Below are 19,110 nucleotides of genomic sequence, written 5' to 3' on the forward strand. Positions count from 1 at the left end.
TCTTTTGACAAAATATGGAGCCCGTGGTTAGCTTCTCACCTTTTGCTCTGTAAAAGTAATTTCTGTCTGTATATATATATATATATATATATATATATATATTCACAGTCTATGTGTGCGTATATACGTAATTACTTATTTATTCTTAATCTGGTGACCCACCCCCGGGTCTTCCCCTTTCTTCTCTATCTTACTTCTTTTCTGTTTCTTCTTTTTCTCTATTCAGCCTATTTTATTTCTGAGTACGCTGAATTTTTTTTTTTTTATGTTATATTATTTGTCTTAAATATATAAATGGATCACAATTTTCAGGTTTTTTTTGTATTATAAGAATCAGATCTTGTCTTTTTGAAAACTATTTGTATAAGTGTATTTTTGATTACGTTGGTCTGTGTTATTCACTGTGATCCGTCTAATGAAAAATATTTTTTTTAAAAAGGAGCTTATAAATACATATAAACAAGGAACAAAATAGAGGAATATATAATATTTGAACACATAATTTAAATTTTTTGGAGTAATAACATCTTTCAATGGCCACAATACTTTTGTTTTAGTTACCAAATCTATGGAAAGCCTCATTTATCCTGTACTTTTAGCTCTGAGCTAGAACAACACTCTGAAGTAAACCTCGAAACCTCATGCATTACATGCTGAGGACCATGAGGTATGATACGTACACTTGCTCCATCCAGAACCAGCACAGACTTCCCCGGTGTCAGGTGCGCGAGCGTATGCAGGGCGGTATACACGCACAGACCATCCCGTATAGTTCCTGCCGCCTCCACCCAGCTCACCTTCTCCGATTTGTGGACTGGTAAAACAAATGAATGGTGAAAATGTACTAATAGTTAATCACTTGTGAGTAGCAGCTTATCTAAACAAGTTACACCAATGGTTTATAGCGGTTGTTAAGTTCCGGTATGCTCACGCTCACACCTTTAAATGACCAAGAGGCCGTAAATGAGACAATGCTTAATGCTGGTCGCACACACACACAAGATCCGGTCAGCCAGTCTGATAAAGAGAGCTGAGGATCGAAACGCGTCGTCAACTTTGGTGGCTTTCAGGACAGGAAGGATTGTCCAGCAGACCAGAAATTAAAACGCAGGATACGGGAGGATCTGGAACTCCATAACCCTACATTACTATATAGTATATGTCTATCAACAATCAGATTTCTGGTAGGAATCCATCCTGGTACACTCTAGCATTCTATGTGTAGTGTGATTTATTGTTTTATTATATGTGTAAGTGAACCCTTTCTAATTGGAATTACACAATTTTGCTGTCTATCATCACCACTGTATGAACGTCAGCTGGAGGGAATAAAAGGTGGAAAACCAAACGACTTGCAAATTGGATTTTATGGTCACAAGCCACCGACGTGGCTCATTACCATCACGCCATATCCTCCGACCGCAGGCTCTGACTGCCTCCCCAGTCACCAGGCAATGTGGACGCCGAACTGGGACGGTGCCTGCGGTTGCTGGGAGGCCAAGAAGCCTGGATGGCCGCGGATGCTGTTGGGTCTGCCAGATAGACGTGTAGTGTCCCAGCTGTCAGTTGCAAATCAATCTGTGCACCTGCACCTCATTGGTTCAGGATCTTTTATCAGTCTGTCTGTATAGGCGCATGTCACCGGTGATAGTTTGCACCTCGTGTGTGAATACTGGTTCCTGTGCCAGTAACCTGTCAGTTTATGCCTTGTACTGCCCTGCCTGTGTTCCTGACCGTCTGAGTGGTTTTGTATCTACAGGTAGGCTTAGTCTATGGCCTTGTCGCATCTGCAGCATTCATCTCTTAGTGGCGACTACGTTTCTATATACAGTCATCTACACTTGCCGCTCACCATACCATCATTTACAGCGCTGCCTGAGGCCTAGCTACTTTCTCCACCTAGGTGGCATCTCGGCCCTCTAGCTGCACCTCGGCACCAGTGCCCAACTCCGGCCCTCAAGGTTGCACCTCGGCACGGGTGCCATACCACGAGCCTCAAGGTCGCACTACTGCCGTCTAAGCTACATCTCTGTCCTCAAGGCTGCATCTCAGTCTTCAAGGCGGCATCTCAGCACCTGTGTCCTAATTCGGCCCTCAAGGCGGCACCTTGGCATCAGTGTCGCTCCACGACTCTCAAGGTCGCAACGCTGCCATCTTAGTCGCATCTCGGCCCTCAAGGCCGCATCTCAGCACTTGTGTCCTAATTCGGCCCCCAAGTCAGCACCTCGGCCCTCAAGGCTAAACCTCAGCCCACAAGACCGCACCTCGGCATCAGTGTCGCACCACAACCCTCAAGGTCGCACCGCTGCCACCTTAGTCGCACCTCGGCCCTCAAGACCACACCTCAGCACCAGTACCTTGTTCTGTCCCTCAAGGCCGGGCCTTGGCCCTCAAGGTCACACCTCGGCCCAGATGCCGTGCTTCGGCCATTAACTTGCTACCTAAGCCGCACCTCTGCTCCATTGTCATTACCACCTATTCCATCTCCAGCTGCATATATCCTCTGATCAGCAGAATTGCCATGTAAGCCCCTATTGTCCCGAATTTTAAGACCAGGCGGCCACCTAAGTATCGGTGAGTGTGTCCAGCTCTAAGGGAACAGCGGGTGGTTGTTATTGGCAGAAGACCTCGCCAGCCTGACTCTAGGGGTCTTACACGGTGGTTCCTAGCTGATCGTAATATTTACATGCTCAATTTACACATCTTTGATGTAAGCACATTACCATAAGGGGTTTGTACCCTGAGGGTGAAAGAAGTCACATCTGGTGGACCTTCTCTTGATATATATACATGGGACGGTTTTAGATTTTCATAACAAAAAGGTATATATGTAAACATTTAGAGTATAACACTATTGTGATATTTATTTTTGCGGTTACATTGTTCACATATTCAGTGATCTGCCCAGAAGTCACATAGAACCTTGTATGCTTAATATAAGACATTTGTTACCAGAACCGTGCATTGTGACCTACAACGCCATTTCCATAAACCAGACACCGGGATCTGTGGAATCACACAGGTGGCAGATCAGGAGTTTTGTGTCTGGAAAAGACAGATGACCCTGGGATAGTATTCAGGAAAGACAGATCAGGACAAAGCCTTGGAGCAGGAAGCACAGGAAGAACAAGCCACGGACACAACCCAGGCAGTTGCTATTCTGCTATTACTGGGGAGGTGGAAGAATGTGAAAATTAATTCAGAAAAAAAGAATAGTACTCATGTGCTCTTTTGGTAAAAATTATGTTATAATATATAGTTTTATGATTTCGCAAATGCAAAAAAAAAAAAAAGCAGCTATTAGCTCACAGTGCGCTCCTACCAAATGAATCCAGAATCTAGACGCCTGTAATTTTACAGACACTGGGAAACCGGCACCCGGCATCCCGATCTAAGGAACGCCGGGCACGGATAGCGGCGCGGGGGGGTAGGTTTAGGGCTCACGTGGGGGACTTAGGCTTAGGTTCCCCCCTGAGAGGTTAGGTTTAGGAGGCGGGGAAGGGGGGGTTAGCGTTAGGCACCCTCAGGGGGGACTTAGGGTTAGGCACTCCCCCGAGGGACTTAGGTTTAGGCGGCGGGGAAGGGGGGGTTAGGTTTAGGCACTGGGGGGGAAGGTTAGGGTTAGGCACCCCTAAGGGAGGGTTAGGGATAGGTGGTAGAATTAGGTTAGAGAATACTTACCTTGGACGATCGGGATCTCCTCCTCTGCCGGGATTCCAACCGCCGGGCATGGGTCCGGCGGTAAATCATAAAGGGGATCACTGTGAAAAAGTGGTGGGGAGTGCGCCCTCTACTCACTGCCAGCAGAACCGCGGCCAGGGAGACACACACTCCAGCCTATACTCCCGTTCCTGCCCTGGTCCCCGATACCTAGTAGCACACAGGTGCAAGTCACGTTTATGGCTGAATAAAAGCCGGGCAGTGCAAAAAGACACACACACACACACACACACACACACACACACACACACAGACACACACACAGACACACACACACACACACACACACACACACACACACACACACACACACACACACACACACACACACACACACACACACACACACACACACACTGAAAAAAGCTGCAAAATGTGTTTACATCCAATTCTGCATTAGGCCAATAGTGTAAAGTTTACATCTATATTCTTGCTTGCATGTAATATCAACAGTTGGGTGTCAAATCAGGGGATAGAATAGTTGGTACATCAAGTGCAAAATACAAATGACATACAAGATACTTTGGTATTCATACCTCCCTGTGATCACTGGCTGGGAAACGGAACACAATTTACAATTTACCAAAAAGGATCTCACCCAGATGATGCTCATGAACCCAGATGGCGTCACACAGACCGGACTCTTCACAGTCAAGTGGCAAAATTCCTGTTGGACAAAACGGTGGGAGATTTGGATTACAATCAGTTATTGGTTTATGGAGGGATGCTGGATTAGCACCTTCCACTTTACTTTTGTTCAAGATTTATTGAGCAAGGGTCATTGCTGTATGACAGGCATAAACAGTCCTGGTTTTCTGAGGACTAAGGTAAGGAGAAAACGTTGGCCCATATTTACAGTTCAGAGCAAATACAGATATCGGGGCCAGGGGCGTCAAAACGATTTTATGTTGGGGTAGGCAACATAAACACTTTCCGACGCCCCCCCCATCCTATCTAAGCGTCGGCCACGGACGGTGAGGCGCTGTGCTTTATAGTAATAGACTACACAGCCCCTGCACCGCACGGAGGAGGAAGTGTAATGTGCGGTGTTTTAACTTTAAGGGGCCCACTTATTAATGATCGCATTTTGCAATGCGATCAGGGCATGCAGTACCACCCCTGATCGCATTGCAAAATGCGATCCTATCTGCCGGATGTATTATCCGGGACATGCAAGGAGACGGGCCCCGAAAAGAGCCCATCCCTGCGATGTCTCCGGAGGGCAGTCGGACTGCACATGAGCGGCTCTCATTGCCGGCGGAGGGATCTGTGAGATCCCTCCGCTGGCTAAATATGCGGTAAGTCCCCATAGGCTACAGTGGCGTTAGCTGCTGGGGCCAATATCGGGAATGCGTGATGCATTTGGCAGCATCGCATCCCCCGTAGAAACCTATAGGGGAGGCGGCTGCCAGCGGCAATGGAGGGATCGCAGCAGGTATCAGAGATACAGTATCGGAGATACCTGCTGCGGTCCCTCCTTCATACATCCGGGGGAAACTTAGTATTTGAGGCAAACGTGTGTTTTCGGGAAATTTACCTCAAATTCACTTTAATAAATTGGCCCCAAAGACTGGAACATTACACCTCCTCCTCCATGCGGTACACGGGCTGTGTAGCCTATTATTATTATTATCCTTTATTTATATGGTGCCACAAGTGTTCCGCAGCGCCTTACATAGTACATTACTATAACACTGCACAGCCCTGACAGTCCGCGGCCGCCGCTCCTTTTAAATGTTTGGGGGGGGCGCCCCCTTGCCCCTCCCCCCATTCTGCCGCACATGATTGGGGCAGATGCAGAGCGAGCACCACCATATCGTATAATTGTGTAATTAGTCTGTGCCTGCTGAGAAAGTGAACGCAGGCATATTTGACTATTCAGAATTGCGCGATTCTGGCAGTTAGTATCGTCATGCGACAGAAAAGATGCCGGATATGGGTGCGAGTATATAGACCGAGGGCAGTAAAGGCGTGCTTATGCAAATGTCACTCATACAGCCCAGAAACACACATATACATATTCCTGTTTGGAGATGTAGGTTTTGCACATGCCCTTTTGTTTTTTTTTCATTTTAAAACTAATTTTGTCAAAAACTCTGCGTCCGCCCCATGTGGTGCAAATGTGCACCTGGACCGTGTTGTGGTGGGAGGCGTGCTAATGCTATTTTTGCATACAGGGAAAATACCAGTTACTTTTGAGGAAGATGTGCATACCGTATATAACTACTTGATTTGGTAGGCAGATTACCATTGGGAGAGGCGGTGACATTTAATAACCCCAGGAGAAGTTACACCTTCACTCCAACTGTGTGGCACGTGGTGGATAACATTTTGTACTACGCTATATGTTTTTTATCTCTCTTTTATGACATGTGCATCATGAAAGCATATTCACAGAGGAAGTGCGCCATATAAAAAAAACATTATATTGTGTTTAAAGGAGTACGGTGAAAATGTATTTTATTTTTTTTACTTCTTTGGGCTCACCTTATCCTTGGTGGTTTTTGCGCTCTATTATACATCCAATTTTAGCCCTTTTCGGCGCGCCAGGTCCTGTCTGACCGTGCCTCTTTCACCATAAAATGTATCTTGGCCGCAAACGGATGCGCTAAACAGCTTTAAGAGACTGCGCTGATTAATGTGATATGTGACACTTGTACTGTATATCTGTGCGCGACTGAGTCAAAATCTACATACAAAGTGCTAGGATGCGCCAGGCGTCTCGCGCCACATGGCGTACTGAGGCTAGGTGCATGGAGACACATCTGTACAACCTGTTAAGTTAATGACCATTTAATTCATCCTGCTATTCAATAAATACAAATCCAGTGTGATTATTGTGAGGAATATATACAGCCATGCTATATGTACAATTTAATAACATAATAATAATGTACAATGGAACAGGAATACGTCTGTAAAATTCTTATGCATCACAAAACAAATCCAGAACTTACCGACAGCTTCATCGTCCGGCTGGAAGAACGACACCTTGGGTCCCACTAGACAAATCAAGGGACATTTACAATATGGCATACACTGTATTTTGAAAACAAAGACAATCGTAATCGCTTATTATTATACTGAACCAGTTTGGGTATGGATTGCCGGCAGTCGGGATGCCGCTGGTCAGAATACCGACAGCGGCATCCCGACAGTCAGAATCCCAACACCCATAGGTATAAGTATGCTAGCACTAACCCTAACCCTCCCTCCCCGATGCCTAAACCTAACCTCCCCCCTAGTGCCTAAACCAGACCTCCCCCTCCCTACACCCTAACCCTAACCGGTGTCTAACCCTCCCCCTAGTGCCTAACCCTAACCCCGCACCCTATCCCTCCCCTAACTGCTGATACTTACCTTCGGGATGCCGGTGGCCGGGATACTAGTGCCGGGATCCCGACACTGTTGGGATTTCGCCACCAGTATTTAGACCATTGGCATCCTGCATGCCGGGATGCCGATTAGATCCCTACTGAATTCCCTATCCAGAAACTTCTGAAACTCAATCTGTCAACTACACTAGATCCATTTCCAATTCACAAGGATCCAATACCTCATGAATTAAAGCCAGGCCTCATGAATATTAGCCAGGCCTCATGAATATTAGATGCACCTCAGTGATGTCACTGGTTTCTACAAATTGATAGGCTGCGTGCTTGTTCAGCCCCCAATTAGATCCATACGCTATACATAAGTGTCAGGTTCACTTTAAAAAGAGGAGTGTGCAAGGGGCAAGGTGGTAAAAAACAGAGGTGATTTTTAAATGTAGTTTGATATATTTTAGTCATAGGGGTATATTCACTGAAGTGAGAGTTTTTAGAAGTGGAGATGTTGCCCATAGCGAATCTAGCTACTATAATTCTTGGTCGCTATGGGCAACATATCCACTTCTAAAAACTCTCACTTTAGTAAATAGACCCCATAGAGTTGCAATCTATGGGAAAAAAAGTGAGTTTTAGAAGAGATGTTGCCCATAGCAACCAATCAGATTCTACTTAACATTTAACTATCACCTTCTAGAATAGAATAGCTAGAATCTGATTGGTTGCTATGGGCAACATCTCTTCTAAAACCCGCACTTTAGTAAATGTACCCCTTAGTTCATATGTATGATAAAGCCAATCATTTCCCAGATAAGAATAATATGAGGAGGAGATAATATACTGTATAAGGCGAGTTCTGGAGGCAGGGACAATGTCCAGATCACAAAATGTTGTGGCAGTTTGTAATATATTTAATAACGAACAGTAGTAAATCTATTTTCGGAGATCGAATGCTGCACAATAAACAAAACTTGTACTATTATTAACATAAATGTCACTAACTGGTAAAGCTGTTTTCATCTCTGTATCTTTTCCATTTCAGCAGGGGTTGCAGTATAAAAATTGACGAACCCATAGCAAAGAGACATTTGGTTTCATTGGGGTACATTTGGTAATATTTAAACTTTTGCCCTAATACATAACAACCAATCAGATATCTACTGTGTTTGGCCTATTTCTGCTTAGGCAGACAAAAGCTAATTGCTAATTGGATGCTGTTTATTTCACCGAAATGCAATGTTAGTAAATAAATCTGGCTTGCAGCAGAAGCCACTTACTGACAGGTTCCTGTGTGTCGCTGCACCATTGTTCTTTGTTAGTAAATAGCACCCAATAGTGGAGTTAATTTGCAGTTAGATTAAGGTCCTCATTCAGAGATGGCCGCTGACGCCGCAGCTGCTGCGTCTGTGTACGCAGTGAATGTGCAAGAATATGCTAATTTTGCAGACGGCCACTGGTCACAGATCCTTCCATGATTGGCCTTCAGAGTAACCCTATGGTGGAGCAAAATGGCTGTGGGAACTGAGACACAACGGAGCCATGTTTTCTGCATACGGGTTCGCAGCCGCAGTCTCCGACATGTTCCGAAAACGGTAGCGGCACGTCTGCGTTTTTGCCGCCATTTACCCGTTACCTCCCCTAAATGCTCCCTGACTGCAAATCACATTGCGGGAAATAGTGTCTGTAACCGCCGACGGTAATGTAACTCGACGAACACGAAGACCACCGATAATCGCTCTACTGCCTAATCGCCGGCATTGCGTTCATCTCTGAATCAGGCCTTAAAACAAGAGTAATACCCCCCCCAAAAAACAAATAAAAAAATTAAAAAACATAACAATACAACAAATGGAAAAGTCCATATAATATGAGGCGGATTGTCCGTCATCCCTCACCTTCCAGAATGACTCCGGCCACCTCTCTTCCCACTGCCGCACATTCTTTTTCTGGATACAGTTGTGATATTAGCTAATATAGGGACAAAGAAATAACCGTTTCACTGCAGAAAGCAAATGAACAAGTTAAACTGTTATTGATCTGCATTGCTTGAGGTAATAGTTGCGGCTGGTCAGAAGATGGCTGCCATTATTACAGTTCACATCATTTATGGAGAGTTGCTGTTTTTTTCATTTCAAACATCCACTAAAACGATAACATGGCTGCATGTATTCCGTTACCATGACATCAACATATCTGCCATTAACTGCATCCACGTTCTGTAAGCAGATGTAAGTCACTCTCTATGATCAGCCATTTTATCCTTAGGAAGGCTCGCTGAGCGGTCATTCTCTAGGCTGCCAGACAGGAAGTCACATGTGCTTCGAAAATGAATTCCCCCATGCTTACAGACTTATCTCAAGTTACTTGAGATAAGTCCTGCTACTTACTTGGTGCCTATGTATGTATACTTGTGAGTTTGTTACATAGAAAGTCACCTGTGTCTAAGGTATAATGGTCCTTTAATAAACATTTGAGTTAGAACAATGTAAACCAGAAGCTGCTATACACGGACCCACAATATACTGTGTGCACCTCATTGTTTTCACCTTGCTAAACATTTACTGCCTGGTTTCCTGGCTTGTAGACTTTACATAATGTACAGCTAGTCATTACTGACTGAACACCATCCTGAACTGTCTGTGTATCGCGCTGCCACCCTCAGTGTGCCCACTGTTACCTTTGTACCTCAGTGTGCCCACTGTTACCTTTGTAACCTCAGTGTGCCCACTGTTACCTTTGTAACCTCAGTGTGCCCACTGTTACCTTTGTAACCTCAGTGTGCCCACTGTTACCTTTGTAACCTCAGTGTGCCCACTGTTACCTTTGTACCTCAGTGTGCCCACTGTTACCTTTGTACCTCAGTGTGCCCACTGTTACCTTTGTACCTCAGTGTGCCCACTGTTACCTTTGTACCTCAGTGTGCCCACTGTTACCTTTGTACCTCAGTGCGCCCACTGTTACCTTTGTACCTCAGTGTGCCCACTGTACCTTTGTACCTCAGTGCGCCCACTGTTACCTTTGTACCTCAGTGTGCCCACTGTTACCTTTGTACCTCAGTGTGCCCACTGTTACCTTTGTACCTCAGTGTGCCCACTGTTACCTTTGTATTCACTGGGCTCAGTGCACACGCTTTCACTTGCAGTTTCACATGATAGTCACTGGGGGACGAGAGAGGTTCCTGAGACACAAAAAAATATGAAGAAATACTGAGGTGATATACATTTTTTTAACAAACATTATTCCAGGAACACAGTATGGGCCCGATCTCAGTTGCACATATGTGAATACAGCTCTTGTGTATGTGTGTATAATATGATAGAATTAATGCAATGTTGTATTCGTGGCTTCCTGTGTGAGTTAATTGATGCACATTTTGTAATGTTGCTCATTGTAAAGTTTCTCATTGGAGGGGAGATGTATCAAGCCTTGGAGAGAAAAAAAAATGTGGAGAAGTTGACCAAAGTAACCAATCAGCTTCTGTCATATGAAATGCTGTGCTAGATTAATGACATTTAGAAGCTGATTGGTTGGTTTGGGAACTTCTCCACTAATATCTCCACAAAACTTGATACATGCTTGATCCGCACCTCAACCTTGGCAAACCAAATGTACCCGATATCTGCAAAAGTGTACACGGATCACTGAGGGACAGTGGGGGAAATTAAGCTCCAAAGCAGACTTCCTCCATTTTAAATGTATGCAGGCAACGTACAGTGCTGCCTTTCTCCCTCTCAAGAAAAGTCTTATTTAAAGACCCTACCTCCTCCCAGTCCTCCAGCCCCGTCATCTCTTTGCCACTCCTCCTCTGCCCACCCCCCATACACACCCTCCTCACTCTATGCCCTTGACTTTGCCACTCACTTCAAAACTAAAATTGAATCCATATGTCAGGACATCTTATCCTACCAGACCATCATCACCCAATCCCCTTCTATCCCCATTAGCCTCTCCTCAATCCCCCCAAACAAATTTACACCCCAGTAACCTGAAGATGAAGCCTTGGCCCTAATCTGGTCCCCCCCTCCCCTTGACCCTATCCATCCGTTCCTGCCTCCTCCACTCCCTTTCTCCTGCCACCTATTGGCATCATTATTTTTTACCTCTTCTGCTGCGTTTGACACTGTGGACCACCCTCTCCTCCTGGAAATCCTTCACTCCCTGTGTCTGCATGACACTGCCCTCTCCTGGCTCCTACCTCTCTGACCGCTGCTTCTCTGTCTCCTCTCATGACTCCACTTCTCCCCCACTTCCCCTACCAGTAAGTGTCCCTCAAGGTTTTGTTCTTGGACCTCTCCTCTTATCCCTTTACACATCCTCCTTGGGTGAGCTTATCTACCTCTCCTCCCCTGACCTCTCCCGCTCTCTTCTCACTCGTATCTCTCTCTGCCTTTTCTTCCTGGAAGTCCCATCACTTTCTTAAACTTAATATGTCTATAAAGACTGAGCTAATAATCTTCCCACCCTCCCGAATAACCTCACCTCCCACCTTTTCTTTATCTATTGACAGCACCACAATCTCCTCTAGCTCGCAAGTGGTTGTCTTTAAGTTAACCTTGACGCCTCCATCTCCTTTAAACCACACATTCAGCACCTGTAGCAGTCCTGCCGTTTACATCTCAGAAATATCTTCAGGATCGGACCCTTTCTCACTCTGAAAGCAACTAAGACCCTCATCTACTCACTGGTCATCTCCAGACTGGACTACTGAAACTTCCTCCTATATGGCCTCCCTGAATCTCACCTCTCTCCACTCCAATCCTTCCTCAATGCTCTTCCCTGGCTCATCTTTATCTCTAAATGTAATACATCTGCAAGTCCCACACTGGCTCCCCTTCTGAACCCAATTCAAACTTCTCATACTCTCTTACAAAGCACTCACCCAATCCTCTCCTATTTACATCTGTGACCTCATCTCCCATCACACAGCCCACCCACTTCGCTCCACAAATGAATGCTGCCTCTCCTGCCATTTGATTACCTCCTCCCACTCCCGACTCCAGGACTTTGCCTGTGCTGCTCCTCAACTCTGGAATTCTCTCCCTATCAGACTCTCCACCGCTCTACAGATCTTCAAATAGGCTCTCAAGACCCACTTCGTCATCAAAGCTTTCCGACTCCCATCCTGATCCACTGCTACATGCTTCTGGCTCGCTGTCTCTCCCCTCTGTGTCACCCCTGTCTGTCTGGCCCTCCCCTTTAGACTGTAAGCTCTCACGAGCAGGGCCCTCCATCCTCATGTGCTTTTCTTTCCCTCGCTTATACCATCATCTCCAACCCACTGCCTACCATGGCACCTATCCCTTGGGTTCTGCTGCTCTGCTGCCTATTTGGGTATTAAGATTTATGACTGCTGATGCAGCAATGTTTATAACCCTTGTCCATGTCCTGCAATGTTCCATACTGTAAGTCACTTCTTTCTTGTTATGTTCATACTGACTCTGTTTATATACTATGTGAGGCGCTGCAGAGCCCTTATGGCGCCATATAAATAAAGGATAATAATAATAGTAATAATAAACTCCTCATCAATAACATCAGGCAATGGTGGAAACCTGCACTGTATGTGGTGAAAGTACCTTTTCCTGAAACACAAACTTCTCCTCGTCTTGTGATGCAGTCACTTGGTAGTATAAACCCTTCATGTTGACCTAGAACTTAGACACAGTCAATCATTATACAGTATACTTACTATAAACTGCCAACAGACCACAATTACAGCTTATGGGACAGCTTTACAGTGACTGACGCGGCCGCTTTACTAACAAATAAACATTCATGTCTCTAGTTAATGTTTTACTAAAAAGCAAAAGTCTGGCATGAACCTACAACTCGCAGAGCACCGAACATTGTAATTACGTCCTCTTCTTATACATAAATAATATAGTCAGACTTCCTCCGATTACTTTCCATCCTTATCTTGGGTATAGTCTAATATTAAACATAGAGGACACTCCCAGGAGTTTTTAGAAGTGGAGATGTTGCCCATAGCAACCAATCGATTCTACTTAACATTTAATTAGCACCTTCTAGAAGATAATAGCTAGAATCTGATTGGTTGCTATGGGCAACATCTCCACTTCTAAAAAACGCTCACTTTATTAAATCTACCCCCCTAGACTTAATGGCAGAGAAATGACACCTTCTAAAGAAGACATTATCTGTAGCAACCAATCAGCTTCTGACTTTCATTTTATAGAATGTACTAGATCAGAGGTTCCCAACCACGGTCCTCAAGGCACACTAACAGTCCAGGTTTTAAGGATAGCCATAGTTGAGCACAGGTGTCTTAATTAGTACCTCAGTTATTTGATTTAACCATCTGTGATTAAGCATGGATATCTCTAAAACCAGGACTGTTAGTGTGCCTTGAGGACCGAGGTTGGGAAACACTGTACTAGATAAATGATAACTACAATCTGATTGGCTGCTATGGGAAACTTTCCACACCAGTCATCTTTAAAAGGTTTGAAAAATCTCCCCTTTACACACAAGTAAATAGTAATAATACAAGTTCTGCATGTACAATGTTTGCTCTGGAGCTGTCACTCTGTTTCATTGTTACTTTGTTATGGTAAGAACCTCACATCCTACTACGCAGAGAACATCAATGTATCACTATCAGAGTGCTGCAGCCTGGACACCAGTGTGCCAGAGTCACTATCATACAGGTCACTGATCCTTCTTACGAGGCAGTTACACAGCACTTATCCTAGAACATGATGGCAGCACTTATCCTAGAACATGATGGCATCTCATACAACAGTTCTGCAGCACATAAATACCAGCGCAGCTGATGTCCCATCTTCCCCAGTCCCAGGAATATGACATATGCCTGGAATGCGGAAACAGGCAGAAACCTGCTGACTAAGCAGGAGGGGGCAAAATAACAGGAACCCTTCTATCTTCCCAGACCCGGCCTCTGCTCACCCTGTGTCCCCTGAGCTGAATGAATGGGAAATATTTCCTTGTTCTGCTGCCAAACTGCAAGAGAGGACTGGAGGAGGCGGAGCATCACAAGGGGGCGGGAATGCCCTCATTAACTATTTACTCTCAGTGTAGTCTGCTACACAATGCCCTGTAGTGTGCCATGAAATGATTCAGTCTTTGCACCAAATGATCTATATTTTAAATGATGAATCACCTTAAAAAACACAATACAGAGAGAGATCTAAACAATGCAACTATTACACAATAAGAGAATTGAACAATATTTTGCATACAAATATAGTTTGACTAGTGCTAAATTGCATGCTTTGCTTTGATAGATTTCAAATACAGTATTTGGAGGCAAAATGCGACCTTTGGCGACTGGAAGCAGATGCAACATTCACCAAGTTGCATTGTGACAAGTTGCATATAAAATGCACGTATGATGGTTTGCAGGATTGCAATGTCAGCAGGGTTGTGATACTGTGCAAGATAACGCCTCTTCTGGTAGCATTTTTAATTTACTTTTATTAGTCTTTCGTTTACCAGGGGACACACTCGGCTTGATGTGCTCCTGAGAGAAAACACCTGAGCACATACACAACGTAAACATCAATGGGAATATACCTTATAGACATTAATCTCAATCTACAGGGAAAATACACCATTGTTAACTTCTGTTTCCCCTTTACTGTTAAGGGGTCAATATAAGTAGGTGCAAGTTGGCTTGCCAATTGCAGTTTCAATCCAATTCCAAACTCGCAGTGCTTTTCCAGAGGAAATTTGCATTTGTTTTTTTGTGCGCACCCCCTGAGCAGGTGAAAAGGTAGGAAAAAGCTGTATTCTAAGGTAAAAATGTTGGGAATTGCATCAGAAGCCCTTATGCTGGCCATACACTAGTACGACCAGCATAAAATCAGATTCATCTTACGATTTCCCTTGAACCCCCCAGAGCTCCCTGGCAGTCCCGGTCGTACGATTTTGTGTTTATTTCACACACGATTTACATACGATCTGACGTACGATCACTCTCCCCTATACGATGGATAGTGATACGATTGATCGTGTGCCTCAACAAAAACATGCGATCATAATAGATTTAAATGACGCCGCTCAGACATCCGGACACGCGATACATCGCATGCTGAAAAAACACGGTACGATCAGCATACGAATACGACGGATCATATGGGCTGCACATCTGATCATACAATACATTTTAGGAGCTGCGGGCAGAGCGCATCGGATAGTATCCTACTTAAAAAATACACGATTTCTACACGATTCATTGTGCGACGAGTCGAAAACGGGCAATTGGCCCGAAATCGTGCTAGTGTATGGCCAGCATTAGACAACCCTCTAATGTTATGCGCTTAATGTGACCAATAATTATATGCTTTTTTTTGGGTGCAAAACAAAATTGGCCTAAAATAACAAAAAATCTACTTTTTTGTAAGTTTAGGCACCCCAAATGTAATAAAACTATTTATTTAAAGTTGCCTCAAATGAGCCCAAAATCACTTTTTTTTTTCCAAATTTCGGGGGATTTATTTTTTGTTTGCTTTTTTATTTATATATATATATATATATATATATATATATTTTTTTTTTTTTTAAATGCAAACATTTGCCATTTGAAGCCTTTTAAAAAAACTCAAGAACTTTCCTTATGGCCACTAATACCTTCTTTATGGTTCTGCAATCTAAGATGCCACTTTTTGGGGGTCCAGGTTGGTTTCACCACTTTTTCATGCCCTTCTTCCAAGTTGCATTTTATAGAATATTCGCACAACCTCGCCCTAAGTAGGGCGAATTAGCATTTCTAATTAGAATGCTCGTTTCTCGGGAGCGAGCATTAGTGCGAAGTGTGCGAGTTTCATGAAACAAACTCACATTTGCAAACTCGCACCTAATTGGATTGAGCCCTTAGAACATTAAACAGCATTTGAGCACCGCAACTACATAAAGAATAGAGGAGATGCCTGTCGCCTCCAGCTCGCTCTCAGCACTGAGATTACCACTGGTCCAAACATAATGAGGTATAAATTCATTTGTGGAGCATGGTTTTCGTAAAGAATGTGAATCCCAAACTGTGTGCCGTGGCACTTGCTGGGGTGCCACGGGTTAGTGGTCCAGGATTAAGAGGCCTATTCATCAAACCAAAATTTTCATTTTTAAGCTATTATTTTCCATATTTATGTATCACTAGTATTCATCAAAAGACTTAAAATCATAATTATTTATGGTCAATGTGATATGCAAAACCAGTGATAGTGGCTGGCAAACATAAAATGTGTGGACAAACAGAAGCACAACCCTGTCCACGACCATATAACTGAGCCTACGGAAGACAGGTAAACACAATATACTTTATTATTATCTGAATTTCTCAAAGAGAAACATTTATTCTAGGGGTGCTGTGAACAAAATGCTGATAACTCTGTGATTCGGGAAAGCGGCTCCAGAGATGGGTACAACTCTGCGTACTGGGGAATATTCACCTTTTGTTCTGTGCACGCAATGCGGGAACTATTACGTTCGAATTTCATTCAACTCTGTATCAGGCCCCCAATATCTAGAATATACACAAAATTTTCCCTCAACTAATGACGTAAAAGTGGGCCTGTCACCCCCGTGTAAAGTAAAGCTGTATACACACACAACGATTTTGTTACCAACGATTTTATGAACGATTATCTGTCAGATTTTTTAAAGTGTAATGAACGATTTTTTTGAACTACAAACGATTTTTGCATATTCCCTTAATGAAAATCGTTGAGTTGGTCAGTCTGACTGAACTACAAACGTGAACGCGCATGAACGATAATCGTTCGTTTTAACACAGAAAGTGAACGATTTTTTCAACGATTGAACGATAAACGATATCTTTAATGATAATCGTTCAAAAAATCGTTGTGTGTATGCAACTTGACACTGTTGCCAATAACACAATATCAACACTAATTACAACAGTTATGGAGCGTACACACGGTCAGATTTGTCAGACTTGTCAGATGAACGACTGAACGATTAAACGATTTGAACGATTTGGACGATTTGACCAAAGTTTTGAACGATTTGGACGATTTGAACGATTGAACGATTTTTACCTGCATTAAAATGAATGGAATCGTCCAAGTCTGACTGCAAACCCATCAGATGTCAGATATCGTTATCTGACAAACGGGAACGCGCATCGTTGATCGTCCATCGTTCAGGCATGTCAGATATGAACGATTTTTCATCAGATATGAACGACTGAACGATTTTTAAATCGTTATCGTCCATATCTGAAGAAAAAATCTGATCGTGTGTATGCACCATAAAGCTGCATACACACACGATTTAGTAAATGAACGATTTTAGTAAATGATTTTCGGTCATTTTTTCAAGGGAAAAATGAACGAAAATCCTTTACTAAAATCGTTCATTTACTAAATGTAATGAACGATATTTTTTTAAACTACAAACGATTTTTGCATATTCCCTTACTGAAAATCGTTGAGTTGGTCAGTCTGACTGAACTACAAACGTGAACGCTCATGAATGATAATCGTTCATTGTTTTAAAGGGGCCTATCCATTAGCAGATCTTTCTGAAAGACAAAAGACAAGAGATTTATCATTTGAAAATTCCTGGGGCTGCTGTGACAGATATCTGTCATGTACATGACAGATTTTTGCAAACGACGAACGATGAACGATATTGCATGACATCATTCTGGGAGTGGATTTTTTTTATGTTTCTATACATTTCCATTAAAAAATCGTTCGTCGTTTACCGCGACAAATATTATCTGCTAATGGATAGGCCCCTTAACTCAGAAAGTGAACGATTTTTTCAACGATAAACTATATTGTTATCGATAATCATTCAAAAAATCTTTGTGTGTGTATGTACCTTTACTGATTTTAAGTAGTTGGCAATGTGTTCAAAGCAGAAAATAGTTTTGGGATTTTACTTTGGTTTATATTATCCTCAAGCACTGACTGACAGGATCTATGTTTAATTTTCCTGTAACAGACTGACAGGATCTATGTTTAATTTTCCTGTAACAGACTGCAATATGAATAGTTACATCCACAGCATAGTTTCAAATATTATTAAGAATATGTGAATTGTGAAGAGAGAGAGAGAGAGAGAGAGAGAGAGAGAGAGAGAGAGAGAGAGAGAGAGAGAGAGAGAGAGAGAGATCTGGCATGACGTCACAAGGGAACCCTATCAGTAGCCCTAAGCTTACGTCACCGTGACGTACACGAAAGGAGACTCTGGCAGCCATCTTGGATTTGGGCAACGGTAGCAAAAGACATTGCATATAAGACACCCGGGATACATACGAAATACGGCCCTCACCTGGAAACTGCGCGAAAGGAAGAGGGAAATGGCCGCTCAATCGGTGTAATGAGTGACCTCCAGTCTCTGGGGGTCACACAATGGAGACAACAGACCAGTGGCGGCAGTCGGCAGGTATGGCGAACCCGTCCCTCACCGTTCACTGCCGTATATTTCTAATTCTTTGTTCAATTGGATATACCAGGAAAAGGGCCGGCGCCCTGACTGAAAATGGCGGGGGCCGGCTGCTGCTGTCGCAGTCACGTGCTCCGGGGGGACCCGGATGAGGACGTCACATGGCCTTGCCGCAGATGTGATAGAATGAGCCGTCCCATAGGCGGGGGAGAAGGCGGGGCGTGGCCTCGGGTGTGCTGCTGGTGGTGTGTGTGAGACGGGCTGGGGGGCTGCTGTCCGTCTCTGTCGTCGTAGTGAGGACTCGGCTGGGGGGGCGCCTCGCACTCAACATCCCGCCGCGGGCAACCATGTTCTCCTGAGCCAGTCCCGGACCAGACACGCTGCGGGGAGCTATGAGGTGAGGGAAGCAGGGTGACCCGGCTGTTTATAGAGGGGTCTGTGAGAGGGGGAGGGGCGTGTACGGCAGCATCATCATCATCAGCATCTGTACTACAGAGCTGTGAGATAGGGAATGTTCTTACCATGGTGATGGAGGGGTCACCTTCTAGTCTGCCTCTAAAGATGATGGAGTGGTCTCCCTGTAGGGTGCCTTTAGTGATGATGCAGAGGTCTCCCTGTAGGGTGCCTATATAGATGATGGAGGGGTCTCCCTGTAGGGTGCCTCTAGTGA

General features: G+C 44.1%; 2 protein-coding genes across 12 annotated transcripts in view; one reads left to right on the plus strand and one right to left on the minus strand.

Annotated features, from left to right (window-relative positions):
- Positions 1-18,834, minus strand: part of CRYZL1 (crystallin zeta like 1) — a 30,456-nt gene extending 11,622 nt beyond the window's left edge. The window contains exons 1-7 of one of the 7 annotated variants that reach the window (XM_088461703.1): positions 18,327-18,834; positions 12,623-12,694; positions 10,147-10,224; positions 8,942-9,014; positions 6,678-6,722; positions 4,319-4,387; positions 681-814 (exon numbers count right to left, since the gene is read on the minus strand). In XM_088461703.1, the coding sequence (XP_088317829.1) occupies positions 681-814; positions 4,319-4,387; positions 6,678-6,722; positions 8,942-9,014; positions 10,147-10,224; positions 12,623-12,688 (465 nt within the window). In that variant the 5' untranslated portion in view covers positions 12,689-12,694; positions 18,327-18,834. Of the gene's footprint in view, positions 1-680; positions 815-4,318; positions 4,388-6,677; positions 6,723-8,941; positions 9,015-10,146; positions 10,225-12,622; positions 12,701-13,828; positions 13,927-13,973; positions 14,035-18,228; positions 18,253-18,326 lie in introns of those variants that run through there. The other 6 variants (XM_088461700.1, XM_088461702.1, XM_088461701.1 and 3 more) reach the window with 6 other exon arrangements.
- The window catches only part of ITSN1 (intersectin 1), a 161,186-nt gene continuing 160,699 nt past the window's right edge, over positions 18,624-19,110 (plus strand). For 4 of the 5 annotated variants that reach the window (XR_015874870.1, XM_088461696.1, XM_088461695.1 and 1 more), the window contains exon 1: positions 18,624-18,837. The gene's annotated coding sequence lies outside the window, so the exon portion shown is untranslated. The remainder of the gene's footprint in view (positions 18,838-19,110) is intronic. The other variant, XM_088461697.1, reaches the window with a different exon arrangement.

Source organism: Taudactylus pleione, unplaced genomic scaffold (assembly GCF_031769625.1).
Source record: "Taudactylus pleione unplaced genomic scaffold, aTauple2 ptg001086l, whole genome shotgun sequence".
Classification (NCBI taxonomy): Eukaryota; Metazoa; Chordata; class Amphibia; order Anura; family Myobatrachidae; genus Taudactylus; species Taudactylus pleione.